Raw genomic sequence first — 15,041 nt, 5'->3', positions numbered from 1 at the left:
TATTTTTAAAAAATTCAAAAAGTTTCTTAAAATAAATATGAACATCTGAATTTTAAATGTAAACTTGAACATAATTTAGTTGAATTGATCAAGTTCATTTGGAATGTTAGTATGCACAATCTTCATAAAGTGTCTTCTAGTGTGTTTTTCTAATTTTTAACTTTTTAAACTAAGTTTTAAATTGTTTTGCCTTGTAAATAATTGTTATTTTATTTAGCTTAATTCATAAAATTTTCAAAACTTGTCTAATTGTCTTCAAAGGTTTAAAATTGTATGTTTATTTGTTATATAAAGGGTGTTTTATATACTGTATTTTACCAATTACCATAATGAATGTGAATAATGAACTCTGCTTATTAATAATGGCATGACCCATTCTTGAAGTTGCAAATATATCATTATGAATTTAAACATACCAATACATGAAAAAGACTAAAAGTCCAAAAATGATTAATTATATTCTTTATTCAAATATTATTTTTAATATAGACTTAATTACTTTAAATTTAAATGAAACATAAGGTTTAAAATAAGAGCATTTCTTGGGTAGATAATTTTATTGCATTTTACACGTAATATTTGGCAAATAAATTAATGTTTTCTGTACTCTTTTATTTAAATTTTTATTCGGCTTAACTATTATTTTTAAAATTAAAAAATTTTAAAAATTTCTTAGCATTATTTAATTACTATTTGGAAAATGTGTTGGATGTAATGCAAGGTGTTCCAAAAATGATCATCAATTAGAAATATCAGTTAATAAAAAACAGATAAAAATATACAGATTGCTGGGTTTTGCTTTGAAGACCAGAATATTAATTCTTAATAGTTTCACAAATAATTACAAATAAATTACTAGATAGTGCTACTTTTTGGAAAAAAATTATAAAATTAACTTTTCTGTTACATGTTACTGAAATAATGCTGCTGCCTACTGAAACAATTGCTTGGCCATTTGTTAAATTTGTCTTAAAATTTCAATAAGTTGTTTCTGCAATTGGTGGCTATTTTGAAAATATTGTACAAGAGTTGTTCTCTCTTAGTGCCATTTTCTGTTTAACTTTTGTTTTAACATTTTTGTGTCCAAATTTAAAAGTTGTCTAGAATAAATTCTTTAGTTACCTAAGCAAAATGCAGCAAGCTGAGCAATTCAATCTCTTTATATTTTTCTTCAGCTGATGTTTCAAATGGTCAGTCATTTTTGGAACACTTGGTATTTGTTCACAACAATAAAAAGTTTACTGAAAAGGTGTATGCCAACTCTATCTGAATTAACTTTTAAGCTGTGATGTTTTAAGGTTTGAGACAATGTGCTTGCTTAACAATCCTGCTTTATTTCAATTGTGTCTACTGTCACTTGCATCCAGATATAAATAAACTTGTATGTGTGTGCTATCTACTGAATTAAATTAGTATCAAGAAAAAGTCATATGCAATATTATCAGACTACGTATCTAACTAAAGAATCTTGTAAATATTCATTGCCTAAGTGTATTTAAAGAATAACATACTGTTATAACAAAGTAGATCGTACTAGAATCTCATATTGACTGGTGTATCTTTAAGCTGAATGATGATATATATGGCTGCTGTGTGTAAATATTATTAAAAATTGAAAAGCATTCTCTTTTAGTTTAGAAACTGCATCACTTTCATAAAGAAAAAAAAAGTTAACCAAAATGATCTATTGTTAAGAGTTAATATATAAAATGTTTACCTTTATTTTGTAAAATTTATGAAATAAATTCTATCGATAAGTTAATAAAAAAAAATAATAATAATTTATGCTTCATAAAAATGTTTGAATAACTTAGTTGAATTAGTTTTTTCTTTTTCATTTTTAGTACATTATAAAGTCAATCTTGAGATAGGTGCAAGTGATATATTAGTGCTCTAAAGATACTAGTGTTCTGAGCCTTGAATTTAAATTTTTAAATTCAGAGAAATTATTTTCAGTTTCTTTGTATTTAGATGTTTAGTTAAGAAATTATGTTGCAATCTATGAAAGTTGAGCAAATATCTAGCAATAGGAATCTAGATTCATAACAAAACAGTGTCATGTCTTTTATTTCTAAGTATTTACTTTGTTTTATTTAATTTAGTGAATTTTATGTAATTTCTTATTTTGGTAAATTTAACATAATTATAAATAATTTTGCACTTATACCTGGGGTTTCCAAATTTTTTAACTGCCACACCGAATTGTCCATTAAACCCAAGGACTGATACTTGAGGGAAAGGCCTAATATTAGGAGGAAAAGTGTCAATTCTCTCTAGCCGTGGAAATTTTAGAAGACCCGCTTTTCCCCAACAGTTGCAGGACTATTTAAAGCATTTACAAAGGTATTATTAATTTTTCTGCCTCCCCTCTAGTTACATATTTATTCATTCTTCCTCTATCTCATTCATAATACCAACATGTAGTTTTAAATGTACACAAATTTTTGTTTTAAAATTACCCAACAAAACAGAGATGTATGACTTCTCAAGAGTGTCATTTAAGTGTTCAGTTTATAGGACAAATATTATATCCTTAACTACAATAAAATAGTCCATTTCTTTTTGTATATCAGCTATTATGTTTCTTTTGTAAGTATGTACTCTGTGCTTGAACATTTTATATTGGATCTTAGTAAGCTTTTTTGTTTGTTTCATATTTTGATAAAAAAAAAAAAGAAAATTTTCATTTTCAGAAGTACATTTTCAGAAACTTTCAGTTCAGGAAATTCATAATTGAATTTTGCTCAATTTTCATAAACAGTTCTTTTTATACATATTTCAAGGCCAGATTCATAATAATAAGCTAAGTGTCATGTTACAAAAATAGCTTATCAGCATAAACATGTTTTATTTATTGTTCATCAATAATTTTTTTGCTTTGTATGTTTGTATATATCAAGACTTTATAAATTTCCTTATCACATTGATAATAATCTTGTATATTTCTGTTTCTTGATGTACATGATATTTGAAAACAGTTTTAAAAGTTATGCTGAAAAATATATATAGTTTATTAACCGAAGTTGTATCAATTTATTTGGTTGATAATTATTTGTAAATGTTCACTATATTCATCAGACCGTTACTGTTTCTATGAAATAGCATTTGTTGATGAATGTTTTAAATAAGGTCATTTCTCATAATCGTTGTTTTTTCTAGTCCTGATAATCATGAAGTTTATTTATGAGTTTATTTCTTCACTATGTCTGTCATAAGTGTTAGAACATCCGATGTATGTGTTACAAGACTGTGGAAAGATTATGAGAATTGTGAGTGATTATATTAAAAGTATGAAATAATTTTTCCCAATAAATTTTATTATAAAAGAAGTTTTTTTTTTTTCATTTATTCATTCATATTATTTTAATACAATGAAAAGGAATAGTTACAGTTAGACTGAATTTATAATTTAAAAAGAAGTTTGGCATATGCATTATTAAGATTAAATACATCTTATTTGTAAATGTAATGGATATATCGTATGTGTTTTTTATCATTATTTATATTTTATAGAAAAAACTAAAAATTTTGTAATAAATTATTTTTTTATGCAAAAATATGTAAAAACTAAACATATTTTATAAAAATAAAGAAGAGAAAGAAGGACGTAATATGTTTAAGAAGACCCTATAATTGAAGTAGTGGAATCATTCATTTTTTCCTGACTTAGTTAAAAATGAATGTAATAAGAAACTACCGAAGCCCAGACCATTTATAAATGAATGTTTTGTTATACAATCATAAATAAATAAGCAAGATATAGCTATTGAAATATTCTCTGTTAGACGTAATTATTATACCATTACTATTAAATTATTATTTCTAATAATTGCCAAAAATTCTGCAATGTTACATGGCTTGCAGTTTTATTAGAAATAATAACTAAGTAAAAAATATATATACCTGAGTTGTTGCTTTTCATCTGAATTGAATGAATTCCGATAATCTAATTGAGATAATAAAGCTGGAATTTTTTTCATACTTAAATAGAAAGGGGAAAAAACTATAATTGTGGAGAGCAAAAATATTTTTTCTTGTAGTCCTCCTTCCAAAAAAGACTGCTAGTTAATAGTGTTAAATTAATATGAACTAAAATTTTGTTTGATAATTGCATTTATTTATTATTTTATTAGGACACTTATTTTATATATTTATTATACAGTCAAACCCCGCTATAATTTAGTAATCTTTAGCTGATGAGCAATCCTCAACATCAGATATGGAAACACTTCCCGACTCTCGTATAATTTTTCCTGAATTTGGCGGCTACTTTGAATGCTGAACCAATTCAATAATGAAGCTAACAAGAAAAATGCTTTTTTCCTACATTCCATGCTATTGATGGTTTAAAAAATCGTTATAAGTTTATTTTGAAGTAGAAGTTTCAAAATTATTATGAATATGCTCTATAAATGAAGAAAATAAATCAGTCGAAGACAGAAAAAAGTTCAAAATAAACTTCCTTTTTTTTTTGTTCACTATATCCACAGAAAATAGCATTATACGTGAGTAGCAAGGCACGGGAGCGAACATTTCGTTCACTATATTGGGGTTTTGACTGTATTATGATTATTATAACTGAATAAAAAATGAACAAAGGGAACTAATGAGCAGCTAGCACCTTTCATCTAATTTTTTTCTCCACTTCGAAGAAAGACAGCAGGTTTTATTATATGTAAGAGCATTAGTTTTTGTAATCAATTTTGTCAGTAATCAGTTTTTAAAGTTAGCATATGCATAATACAAACTGATTTTTAGTGAGAATGAGAAAATGTTACTAATATCTTTGCAAAATTTCGTACAATTGGACAAAAAATTTCTAAAAAAGACTAATAAAAAGTGCGTAATATCATTTCGAGGTTAAGAGTTTTGGAAACTGTGTAAGATCACTCAAAACTAATGGTGGTGATATTTAGGGGTGGAATATATTGCCAAAATAAAAAACTTTTGAATCGTGTGCCTACTGGTTGAAAATTAGGGGGACGTATAACAAAGGGCAAAGAAGTAATATTATACAAACCCCCTCAGCTAGTGACATACAACTAGCTGTGAAACCTTTGCAATGCAGGGTCCGCATCGGTAACTCAGTGAATCTCGCTAACTTTGTAATGTTCTTGGTATCACACTAATATCTAAAGCTATTGCTAAATCGTTAATGGTAAAGTAAAGTTATACCGCTTTCCGTAAAAAGCCATGTTTTACCTACTTGAGCGAAAACACCTTATTACGACTTGCTCTTTTCCTTGCTACCCTAGATTGTACTTTGAAAGTAGTGTATTTTATTTTGGCAATATATATATATACACTAATTTTTTTTAAAAAATATTTTTTAATAAATGAAGTATAACGTTTTTATCTGCCGCTGTTAAAATTTGGCCAAAATCAGAATCGAATGCGCAATCAGTATCTAAGATTAGCATAGTGTAAATCAAGAGCTAGACAATTATGTCATTCTCTATAGCTCAACAAATATTCTAGAACAACTAGTTTTCTTGATTTTACTGTGTGTAGTACCAGCATTTATTTCTAATTGACAAGTTTTCTGAGCTGTGGCATTTCAGACAATATTGCCTAAGGAGGACACTTTGTATTAATTGCTGCCATTCGCACAGGATCCAAATAGTTAATGCTCGCTTTACATATATTTTGCTCAGTTTTCATAATATTCGCATGCATACGTAACATTTATGTCCTGCAGTGGACTGATCGTTAAGACACGGTTCTCAGCAGATCACCGAAGTCAAGCATCACTGGTTGCGGTCAGTGTGCGGGTGGGTGACCACTTGGATCAGTCTGTGTAGGGACCGAGGGTGTGCGGTATTGGTCCTCGCTAAACTGTTCTACCTCAAAGTGCTCGACTTCGCGTGCCGGTCGTTGGGCTACCGAAGCAGGGGTGCCATCCCCTCTGCAGAGGATCAAAATTGTGATGGCTTGTCTTCGGATCATCCTCAGGGATGTTTCCCAGACCGTCACCAATAGCCCATTGTGCAGCTCTAGTGCGACGTAAATTAACTGCAACAACGTAACATTTATTTCTGTGTTTTCTTCGCATAAATTGCTTTTCCTGAAATGGTCAACGCGATTGAACAGAGTGCCGACTTACATGCATCCAATAAAAAGGTTTATGAGAACCTGATTGGTTAAATATGATCCCTGGTGAAGAATGCACCAATCAAGTTCTTATTCGGTGATCTGCAGTGCGTGAAACGCATAAACGAGAATGTCTCTATGTGCTACTTTACGCATATACATTTACAAATTGATGAAAAAATGCTTTTGATTTGCGTTAAAAAAATGTCTCTGCAGTTGTTTAGTTTCTAGTTCTGGCATCAATATTTTCTTAAGCAAAAACAAAAACATAATATTAGAGCGCTCAAATCAAATCTTATTATTTCATTAGAGCGCTCAATCAAATCTGATTCTAATGAATTTCTTACATTAATGTTACTTAAATCTTTGGAAATATGCGGAGAAGTTTTGCTCCCAGTCAGCTAGCGAAGAGAAAAATATCTCCGCCTTCGATTTCCAGTAAACGAAACAAAGTTGATTCTAGAAGCGTTAGAACTGTCAAAAGTCGCAAAGACACTGAAGACACTAATGATTCTTCATTTAAAGAAAATATTAGCCACGAAGAACTCATTAAAACTCTTCTATCTAAACCATACCAAGTTCCTATTCCCAATTATAATGGCTCTTATAGAGGAAGATCTCTGGGAATGCGTCGTTCTGGCGTTAAGACGGCATTACATGATCCTGATGAAGAAGGAGCTCTAGTGTTATATGAACCCTCAAAGCAGACTCTGCATGAAAAACAAGTTCTGACAAATTCTACTGATGTTGACGTGCATGTAGTAGTTGATCCAATTCTATCTAAAATTTTACGACCCCATCAAAGGGAAGGAGTTAAATTCATGTGGGATTGTATAACTGGTAAACAAATTGAAAACAGTTTTGGCTGTATTATGGCTGATGAGATGGGCTTAGGTAAAACTCTTCAGTGTATAACATTGCTATGGACTGGTTTAAGACAAGGTCCCACTGCCAAACCAGTAATAGAAAAAGCCATTATAGTTGCTCCAAGTAGTCTTGTTAAGAATTGGGAAAGAGAAGTCACTAAGTGGCTGAGTGGGAGAGTAAACACTTTAGCAATTGATGGGGGAAGTAAGGCTGAAATCGATAAAAAATTGGAAAGCTTTGTGTATGCCATAGGCAGAATCTGCACACCAATTTTAATAATATCGTATGAAACTTTTAGATTGCATGCTTATGTTTTGTACAAGACTGAAATTGGTTTGGTTATTTGTGATGAAGGTCATCGTCTGAAGAATTCTGATAATCAGACTTATCAGGCATTAGATAAATTGGTGGCTAAACGTAGAGTGCTTTTATCTGGCACACCAATTCAGAATGATTTGCTTGAATATTTCAGTCTTATACAATTTGTGAATAAAGACATTCTTGGTTCTGCTCAAGAGTTTAAAAAAAAGTTCGAGAGGCCTATTCTCAGGTGTCGGGATATCGATGCAACTCTTGCAGAACAAGAAAAAGGTAAAGAGAAGTTAGATGAGTTGATAGCCATAGTCAATCGATGTATGATCAGAAGAACATCTCAATTGCTCTCAAATTATCTACCTGTTAAAATAGAACTTGTTGTTTGCTGTGAAATGACTGATTTACAGAAAAGCTTGTATTCTCACTATGTAAATTCACAAGCAGTTTCGAAAGCTCTTGATAATAAAAGTAAAATTAGTGCTCTCTCGGCAGTAACAAGTCTGAAAAAGATTTGTAATCATCCAGATCTGATTTATGAATTAGCTAAAAAGAACCAAGATGGTTTAGGTGTGTGTGTAAAACTCTTTCCATCAAATCATGGTAAAAACCTGATACCAGAGCTTTCTGGAAAAATGAAAGTATTAGATGGCATTTTAGCTGTTGTGAAAACTACAACAAATGATAAAGTAGTATTAGTTTCAAATTATACACAAACATTAGACATGTTTGAAAAACTTTGCCAGTTGAGAAACTATACCTTTGTACGTTTAGATGGAACAATGACTGTCAAGAAACGTGGGAAAATTGTTGAAAATTTCAACGATCCAAATAATAATTTATTTATATTTATGCTGAGTAGTAAAGCCGGTGGTTGTGGTTTGAATCTTATTGGTGCTAATCGGCTGATTATGTATGATCCTGATTGGAACCCTGCAAACGATGCCCAAGCTATGGCTCGAGTCTGGAGAGATGGTCAAAAGAAAGAATGTTTTGTGTATCGTTTGTTGTCTACAGGAACTATTGATGAGAAGATTTTGTTGCGACAAACTCATAAAAAAGGGCTCAGCAGTTGTGTTGTTGATGAAGAAGAGGTCCAAAGACATTTTAGCCTGTCTGAACTGAAGGCATTATTTCGTTTAGAAACCGGTACTCTTAGTGATACACATGACAAAATTCGATGTAATCGTTGTGTAAATGGCATCCAAGTAACTCTTCCACCTGCAGAAGCAACTTGTAACAATGATTTATCACAGTGGCAACATGCAAGTGATAAAAAGAATGTTCCAGACCCTGTTCTCAAAACATGTTGGACTACAGGGGTAACTTTTGTGTTTCATCAAAAGTCTCACGAGAAGAAGTATATTCCTTAATTTACTTTTTCAATTTTACAGGACTTTAAAAACTATGCCAATTTGAATAATGATTTGCCAAATTCAAGTAACAATTTATCTCTTAAAAAGAATTTTGATATATATTTTTCAGGGTTGCAAAAAACCCGGGTTTTTGTAGAAAAACCCAACCCGAGTGGGTTTTTCTGGGTTTTATTGGGCATTTCTGGGTTCTATTGGGCTTTTCGGGTTTTTCATGTTTTTATGGGAGGGTTTTCAAAAGAGAGAGCAGGGATAAGTACCTTATTTTAAAAAAACTTATTTTAATATTAATAATTAAGTTTAATTTATAAATTGACTTCATATAGATAATTAATACAAATAAATTGATGTGAAAGTCTGAAAAAAGTTTCTTCATATATCATGATACAAAATGTCATATGTACTCACATACGTCACACATTTGAAACTTATTTTAACACAGGATTACTTTTTATTTATATTTTAATTTTAAAAAATGTTAGGGGAATTTTTTTTATTTGCATAGAAAGCGAATCAATGGCCATACAGTCAAATCTAGCCAGCAAGGTGACTCTCCAGTCTTCAACACAATTAGTTTCTTCACTGTAGGTTAATTTTTTTTTAGGCTAGATTGCATATATATTTCAATAGAATAGCTCTTTAATATAACAGGGGATGAAAAAAGAAATCAATCTTAGAAAAACCCAGTAAAACCCACTTTAGGGTGTGTTTTACCAGGTTTTTCAGAGTGGGTTATACCCAGTAAAACCCGGGTGGGTTTTTTGCAACCCTGATATTTTTTCAAAATAATGTTTTGTCCCAATAGTACATGAAATAACTTGTAGAACTTGGTGTTTATTTGTTCTACTTTTATAACATTTCAAGCATAATAATTTAAAAATAGCTTTTTTTCAGAATGTGCCTTATTAATAAATAGTTCAGTATTTTCCTACTATGACTCATTATGTAATAATCATTAAAAACATGTAAGAAAAAAGAAAGATTTCCAACTCTTGTTCTCGAAACTTGGTTAAATAAAGAACAAGGGTTAGTTTATGTTTTTATTAAAAGTGACTAAAAGTTTCTATTAAAAAGAATAGTTTTATACAAGTTCGGGTATGGAGAAGGAAAAGATACTTCAGATCCTATTGTACTCATTATTTAGGAAAAATTACTGTAGGAGTAGTTTTTATGTTTAAAAGTCATAAAAAGAACACGTAATTCCTTAATAAACTGTTTAATTTTGCTAGTTTTTTTCAATATTTTTCACTAAAGTAGTTTATATAAATTAATTAATTGCTATTTATTTTCTGATCAAAACTGCAAATTATTTGAAAAATATAGATTGAATTTAATAAATACTGATGAAAAAGCTTTATAAAATGAGCATACGTTCTATCATAGTTCATGTACAAATTACATTATCTTGCATTAATTTATTTCAAATGTTTGGTATTTGAGCAATAAAATAATATTCAGAGATGATTGTGCTCTGGAAAAGTCTGGATTTTTCGCTAACCGTGATCCGGAAGTTTCCAGAAATTATGGATTGCATTTATATATAAAATTTTTTTATTATTTTATTTAGAAATATTATAACCAGAATTTATACTTAGCATCTCTTTCATTTGTAAATATTTTTTCTGGTAGAATAATAAATGTGATTAGACATAAAAGTGAACTTGTACATAATTATTCTTTTAAATTGAACTGCATAAAATTTATTTAGAATTTCATGTTTTGAAAATATGACAGATTTAAATTTATAAAGTAAACTCACTAATGACGCATTGCAAAAAATTAATCTCGATTAATTTTTTGCAATGCGTCATTAGTGATTTTACTAGAGAAATTTTCAGGATTTTCGAGTCGGGCTCACAATCACCCCTGGATATTGAAAGAAACATTTCAATATAATTATAGTTTTCTTAGTTTTAAGAGATCCTTAAGAAAAAGACTAATTCTTAATAACTCAATATATATAGGATGTGTGTGCAGATAATTTCTTTTTTGTAGAAAGTTATTTATATTTGTCATATTCAACAACAATTTAATGGTGGTTTGTAATAGTCAAACTATTAACAAACTAATACAGTTGTCTGAAATAAATATTTTATGTGTATGAAAATTAATATTTCATAAATCAATGTGTCAACATTGAATTATATTTCATAAATCAATCTTTCCCTGTTTTCTCTGTACTTTTATCTTATAATATGGGCAAAGAATATACATAAGGGAAGAAGGCTACCTTCCATCGATATAAAGTAAACCAGTCCCTCAAGGTTTAGTGCGGTCTCTGTGTATAGAGGAAGAAACAATATTTAGAGGTAGCAGAGGCGGTAGAGGCAGCAGAGTTTCTTGAAATGGGTTTGCACCCTCCTTTCCCCCCAACCACTACTTGGGTTGGGGAGGAGAAGAAAAGTTTTATCTTATTATTTATTGTTGGCTTACTCTGCATTTTTGCACTATTGATAAACAATACTATACTATAAAAACAAGATATTTCTTTGAGATTATATTTATATATCGTCAAATTTGATTAAATCTTCTAACACATTTTGATGCAGGAAGAAAGAAAAAAATTGTTCTATTTGGCAGGAGGCAATGTACACAACCATATATGTAGAGTTGTCCAACAGCAGATTCACAAACATTGACTCTGACTGTCACTTTGCTTCTTATGCACATGCGTTGGATCTTATGCTCTGCTAAATCTGAGTATATTGTTCACCCTGTAAGTTGTTTTTCTGGTATAGCATACCGCATTGAGCAGTTTCCTCCTTTAGTTACGCATTCAAAGAGCTGAACTTCTTCTCCACTTTATATTCTTTTATATGGGTTTCATATACTTTGTGCAGTTAATAAATCTTAAATTATTAATTTTTCCTAGTAAATTTCTCTTTTTGATTTTGATTTGTTGGTTTCTTCCTAATTTGTAGCAGTTTTCTATTGAATAATAATCTTTAAATTTGCTTAAAAGGTTTTTATATGTGGGAAAGCAGATGTATCCATTTATGACCTTGAATCAATTTAAAAATATTGCAAAAGGTTTATTTTGTCTTAACTTAATGTAACTCTTCTGTTTTAATACAATACAATGTTTGTTGTGAAATAAATTTCTATCCTTTTGAGAGAGCTTAGCAATTTTATCAGATCTGTAGCAATTTGACAATCTCAGGGTATTCCTCACTTAATTATCATTGGTCATCAGTTTTTTCTTCAAAAGAAAACAAAGCATCTTTATCAGGTATATTGCAACCTGATAATATCAGGGTATCCCTCACACCAGTGTTCATCAATTCATGGGCATTTACGGACTAAGACTAAGGAACAATTTGTGTTGTTCATTGGAAATTTTATCAATTTTTCCATGTTGCTGAACAACTGAAAACAGATAAATGTCTTAGATTTTTCCTCATTGATGCTAGATTTTCTCCCTGCATTTGTTAAGAAATAAATTTATCTAAAAAGAAACTTCTTCCTTGTGACTGTTGGAAGATTTTGCAGCATCTAAGAATCATGTAAAATATCGTCTTTATAATTAATTTTCTATTTCCTTGAGACTATTTCTCTATTGACAAAGTAAATTTTGTTCAACTTGTATCAGTTTCAAAGGTTGGTCATTGGTTTATGGCAAATTCTATCAACTATAATTTAAGTGAATATATTTTCTACTTATAACATAAACATTCTTCTATGTTAATATTTTTATGTTTTATCTTACTACTTATAACACAGTCAGTTAATCATTAGTTACATTTATTTTGTTATGCAAGAAAAAAGATTTTTTTTCAAAATGCTATAAAGATAAGCTTTTATTTTAATGCTCACATCTGTATTTTTATTCTTCATGTTCGAAGCAAATTTTGTTAAAGTAAAGGATATTTCTTGTGTTAAATTTAAATATGGCTTTATAGATTATTAAGCGGCTCATTATTTATGAGCATTCTGTCATTTTTACTAACTGTTAAGTTTTCAAAATGTATTTTTGATATTAAAGAGAAAAAAATTGTGCTTTATTTGTATATAGTCATCTAAAATATAATATTTACATTTTTTCTATTAGTATTATTAAATCATGTAAAATAAAGTAACTATTTAATATTAGTACTACTATCTCAAGATAATTGATGTTATATCTCTTTGAGGTATTAAATTAGAAGAAAAATGTCCCCAGTTTGTATTGTAAGATACTAAATATAGAATTGTAAAGTATTTAAAAATGTTTATCAGATATGTTATAATTTATTTTTGTATATTATATTTTGAATAAAAATTTGTCAAATAACAAGTTATACAATTTATTTAAAAGAAAATTATGAGTTAAGATAATCAGTAGTTAATTAGCACTTACAATTATTACAATGATATCACACTTTTCACTTATGTTTCACTTATTATTTTTATTTTTAGAAATAGGAAGTGTAATTTTCAGCATAATTTTTTTTCTTCTTTTTTTATTCTTCTCAAGCACATATTTTTTCCATTTTTTCTGGTTACATGTTTTTCATACAATATTAAATAAATTTTTAAAAAAAAAAGTCGGAGAGAGATATTAATGTGAAATGTGCTTGAAAATGCACGCTCAACAGATGAAGGTATATCTACGTATGATTCTTAAATCATTTAAATTTATTAAGATTTAATAAATTTAGAACCCTTCAGTACATTCCTCAGTTCAATTTCGGAAAAAATTAAAAAAACAAAACAATCTTAGTTATTTATTGTTATTATAATTTTTTTATTTACAAAAATATTTTTTTCATTTTTTACTGGTTACATGTTTTTTATTCGTTATTAAATAATGGTGAGATCTGCATCTGAGCATTCATATTCAAAAATTGAAAATTAAAGTACAAGAATTTATATAAACAATTTTTTTTTCTTTTTCAAGAAAAGTAAAATTTTTTTTTTGCAACTGTATTGAATATATTTAAGAAATTACGTATTAGATTGTAAAAGTCATAATCATTTTCTTCTACTGCACTTTATTGACCATCAAAAATGTGAAAAGAAGAGTTATTTAATTACAATTACAGTGGGGTGTAAGGGGATAGGACTAGAAAAAAAAAAATAAATAATTGAGCTGTCCCAAACTGGGCTCTGGAGGGTGAAGTGACATTTAAATGTATAATTAAATCAAATTATTATAATTGATTTTTTCACCCTACTTTTCAGTTTGCAATGCTATTTTCTAAGAAATAATACTTATAGAATTATCTTTAAAGAGTTCAGTTTGTATGTATTATAAAATAATATCTGCAATTTTATCAAAACCAGAAGGTTTATGTGAGAGTTTTATAATAGCGTTAAAAAATTTCGATCATTAAATCTGTAAGGTCACAAAGTCCGCCACGTTCCCTTAACAGATTATACCTCTAGGAGTACTGAATTGGAGGTTGATCATTTTCTTCGGGTTAAAATTACGATATGTGGATGTATGAATGAGTCCACATTATAAACGGGTGTGATGTATGGGTATGGCAGAAGTCTAATTCTTGGCAACAGATGGCGCCACTTGAAAACAAACACAATCGCACCCCATGCAAAGAGGACGCAATACTTCCCCTCTCAATGCCAGTAGCTAATGTTTTTTCCAAATAATTTTTTTGCATTTTGATATTTTGAAAAAATTCTTTCAGAATTTGAAACTTCATAGTTTATTCTAGTGTATTCACTTTTTTTTTTACGACAAATTTTAAATTATTAATGGAGTTGAATTATCGGTAATCGAGTTATCTTCTAGAAATCCGTTTTTTATTTTTTTATTTTTTATTTTTAAGATTCATTCAGCAAATCCTTATTTTTGAGTACACAAACTATACATTTCAAGCTTCCAAAAGAAATAATTCGTTATTATATTCTTCAATTATGAAATGTGTTATCATCAGAGAAAGATGAACAAATACTAAAAAAATTTGCGAATCGAGCCTAAACCACGCCTCTTGCCTGTCCTCTCTTCATTTACCAATCGAAGTATAAAGGTCTGGTTTCTCAGGACAAGCGCCTTATCTGGGCGTCAGCGGGACGTCAACGTCACGCTGACGCCAACAAAATACTGGTTTGTTAGCTCAAGGCCTGGTTTCTTAGAACTAACGCCTTATCTGGGCGTCAGCGGAAAGTTGACGTAGATCTGACGCCAAAAAAAAACTTTTTTGTTAGCTCAGCGTGAGCAGTCGGTCCAACGCAGACATTATCTCTCATTGCGCATGCGTTAATAACGTAAACAAATATTTATTTTGAATTTGTATTGATTTTGTTATTGTCGACCAGTGTTTTAGAGAACAAATAATGACTTTGTCCAAGAAAAAACACATTATAGCTGAGCTAAATGAAGAGTGCTATGTTTAATGAAGAAGCTATGTTTAATGTCAAAATCAAAATCTTGGCTGATTTCAATGTGCAACAGGATGTTGT

General features: G+C 29.4%; 1 protein-coding gene across 1 annotated transcript; it reads left to right on the top strand.

Annotated features, from left to right (window-relative positions):
• Positions 1–6,229: 6,229 nt before the first annotated feature.
• On the top strand, positions 6,230–12,912 carry okr (DNA repair and recombination protein RAD54-like okr). The gene has a single exon (XM_016061524.4). It carries the CDS (start codon positions 6,465–6,467, stop codon positions 8,640–8,642), a length of 2,178 nt encoding a protein of 725 aa, XP_015917010.3. The 5' UTR covers positions 6,230–6,464; the 3' UTR covers positions 8,643–12,912.
• Positions 12,913–15,041: the final 2,129 nt, after the last annotated feature.

The sequence above is a fragment of the Parasteatoda tepidariorum genome, chromosome 8, assembly GCF_982258835.1.
Source record: "Parasteatoda tepidariorum strain Cologne lab strain chromosome 8, Ptep-v5.0, whole genome shotgun sequence".
Classification (NCBI taxonomy): Eukaryota; Metazoa; Arthropoda; class Arachnida; order Araneae; family Theridiidae; genus Parasteatoda; species Parasteatoda tepidariorum.
This window is presented reverse-complemented; position numbering and strand designations above follow the sequence as displayed.

Coding starts and splice junctions, on each gene's coding strand:
- okr (XM_016061524.4), top strand. CDS start 6,465: ATGCGGAGAAGTTTTGCTCCCAGTCAGCTAGCGAAGAGAAAAATATCT.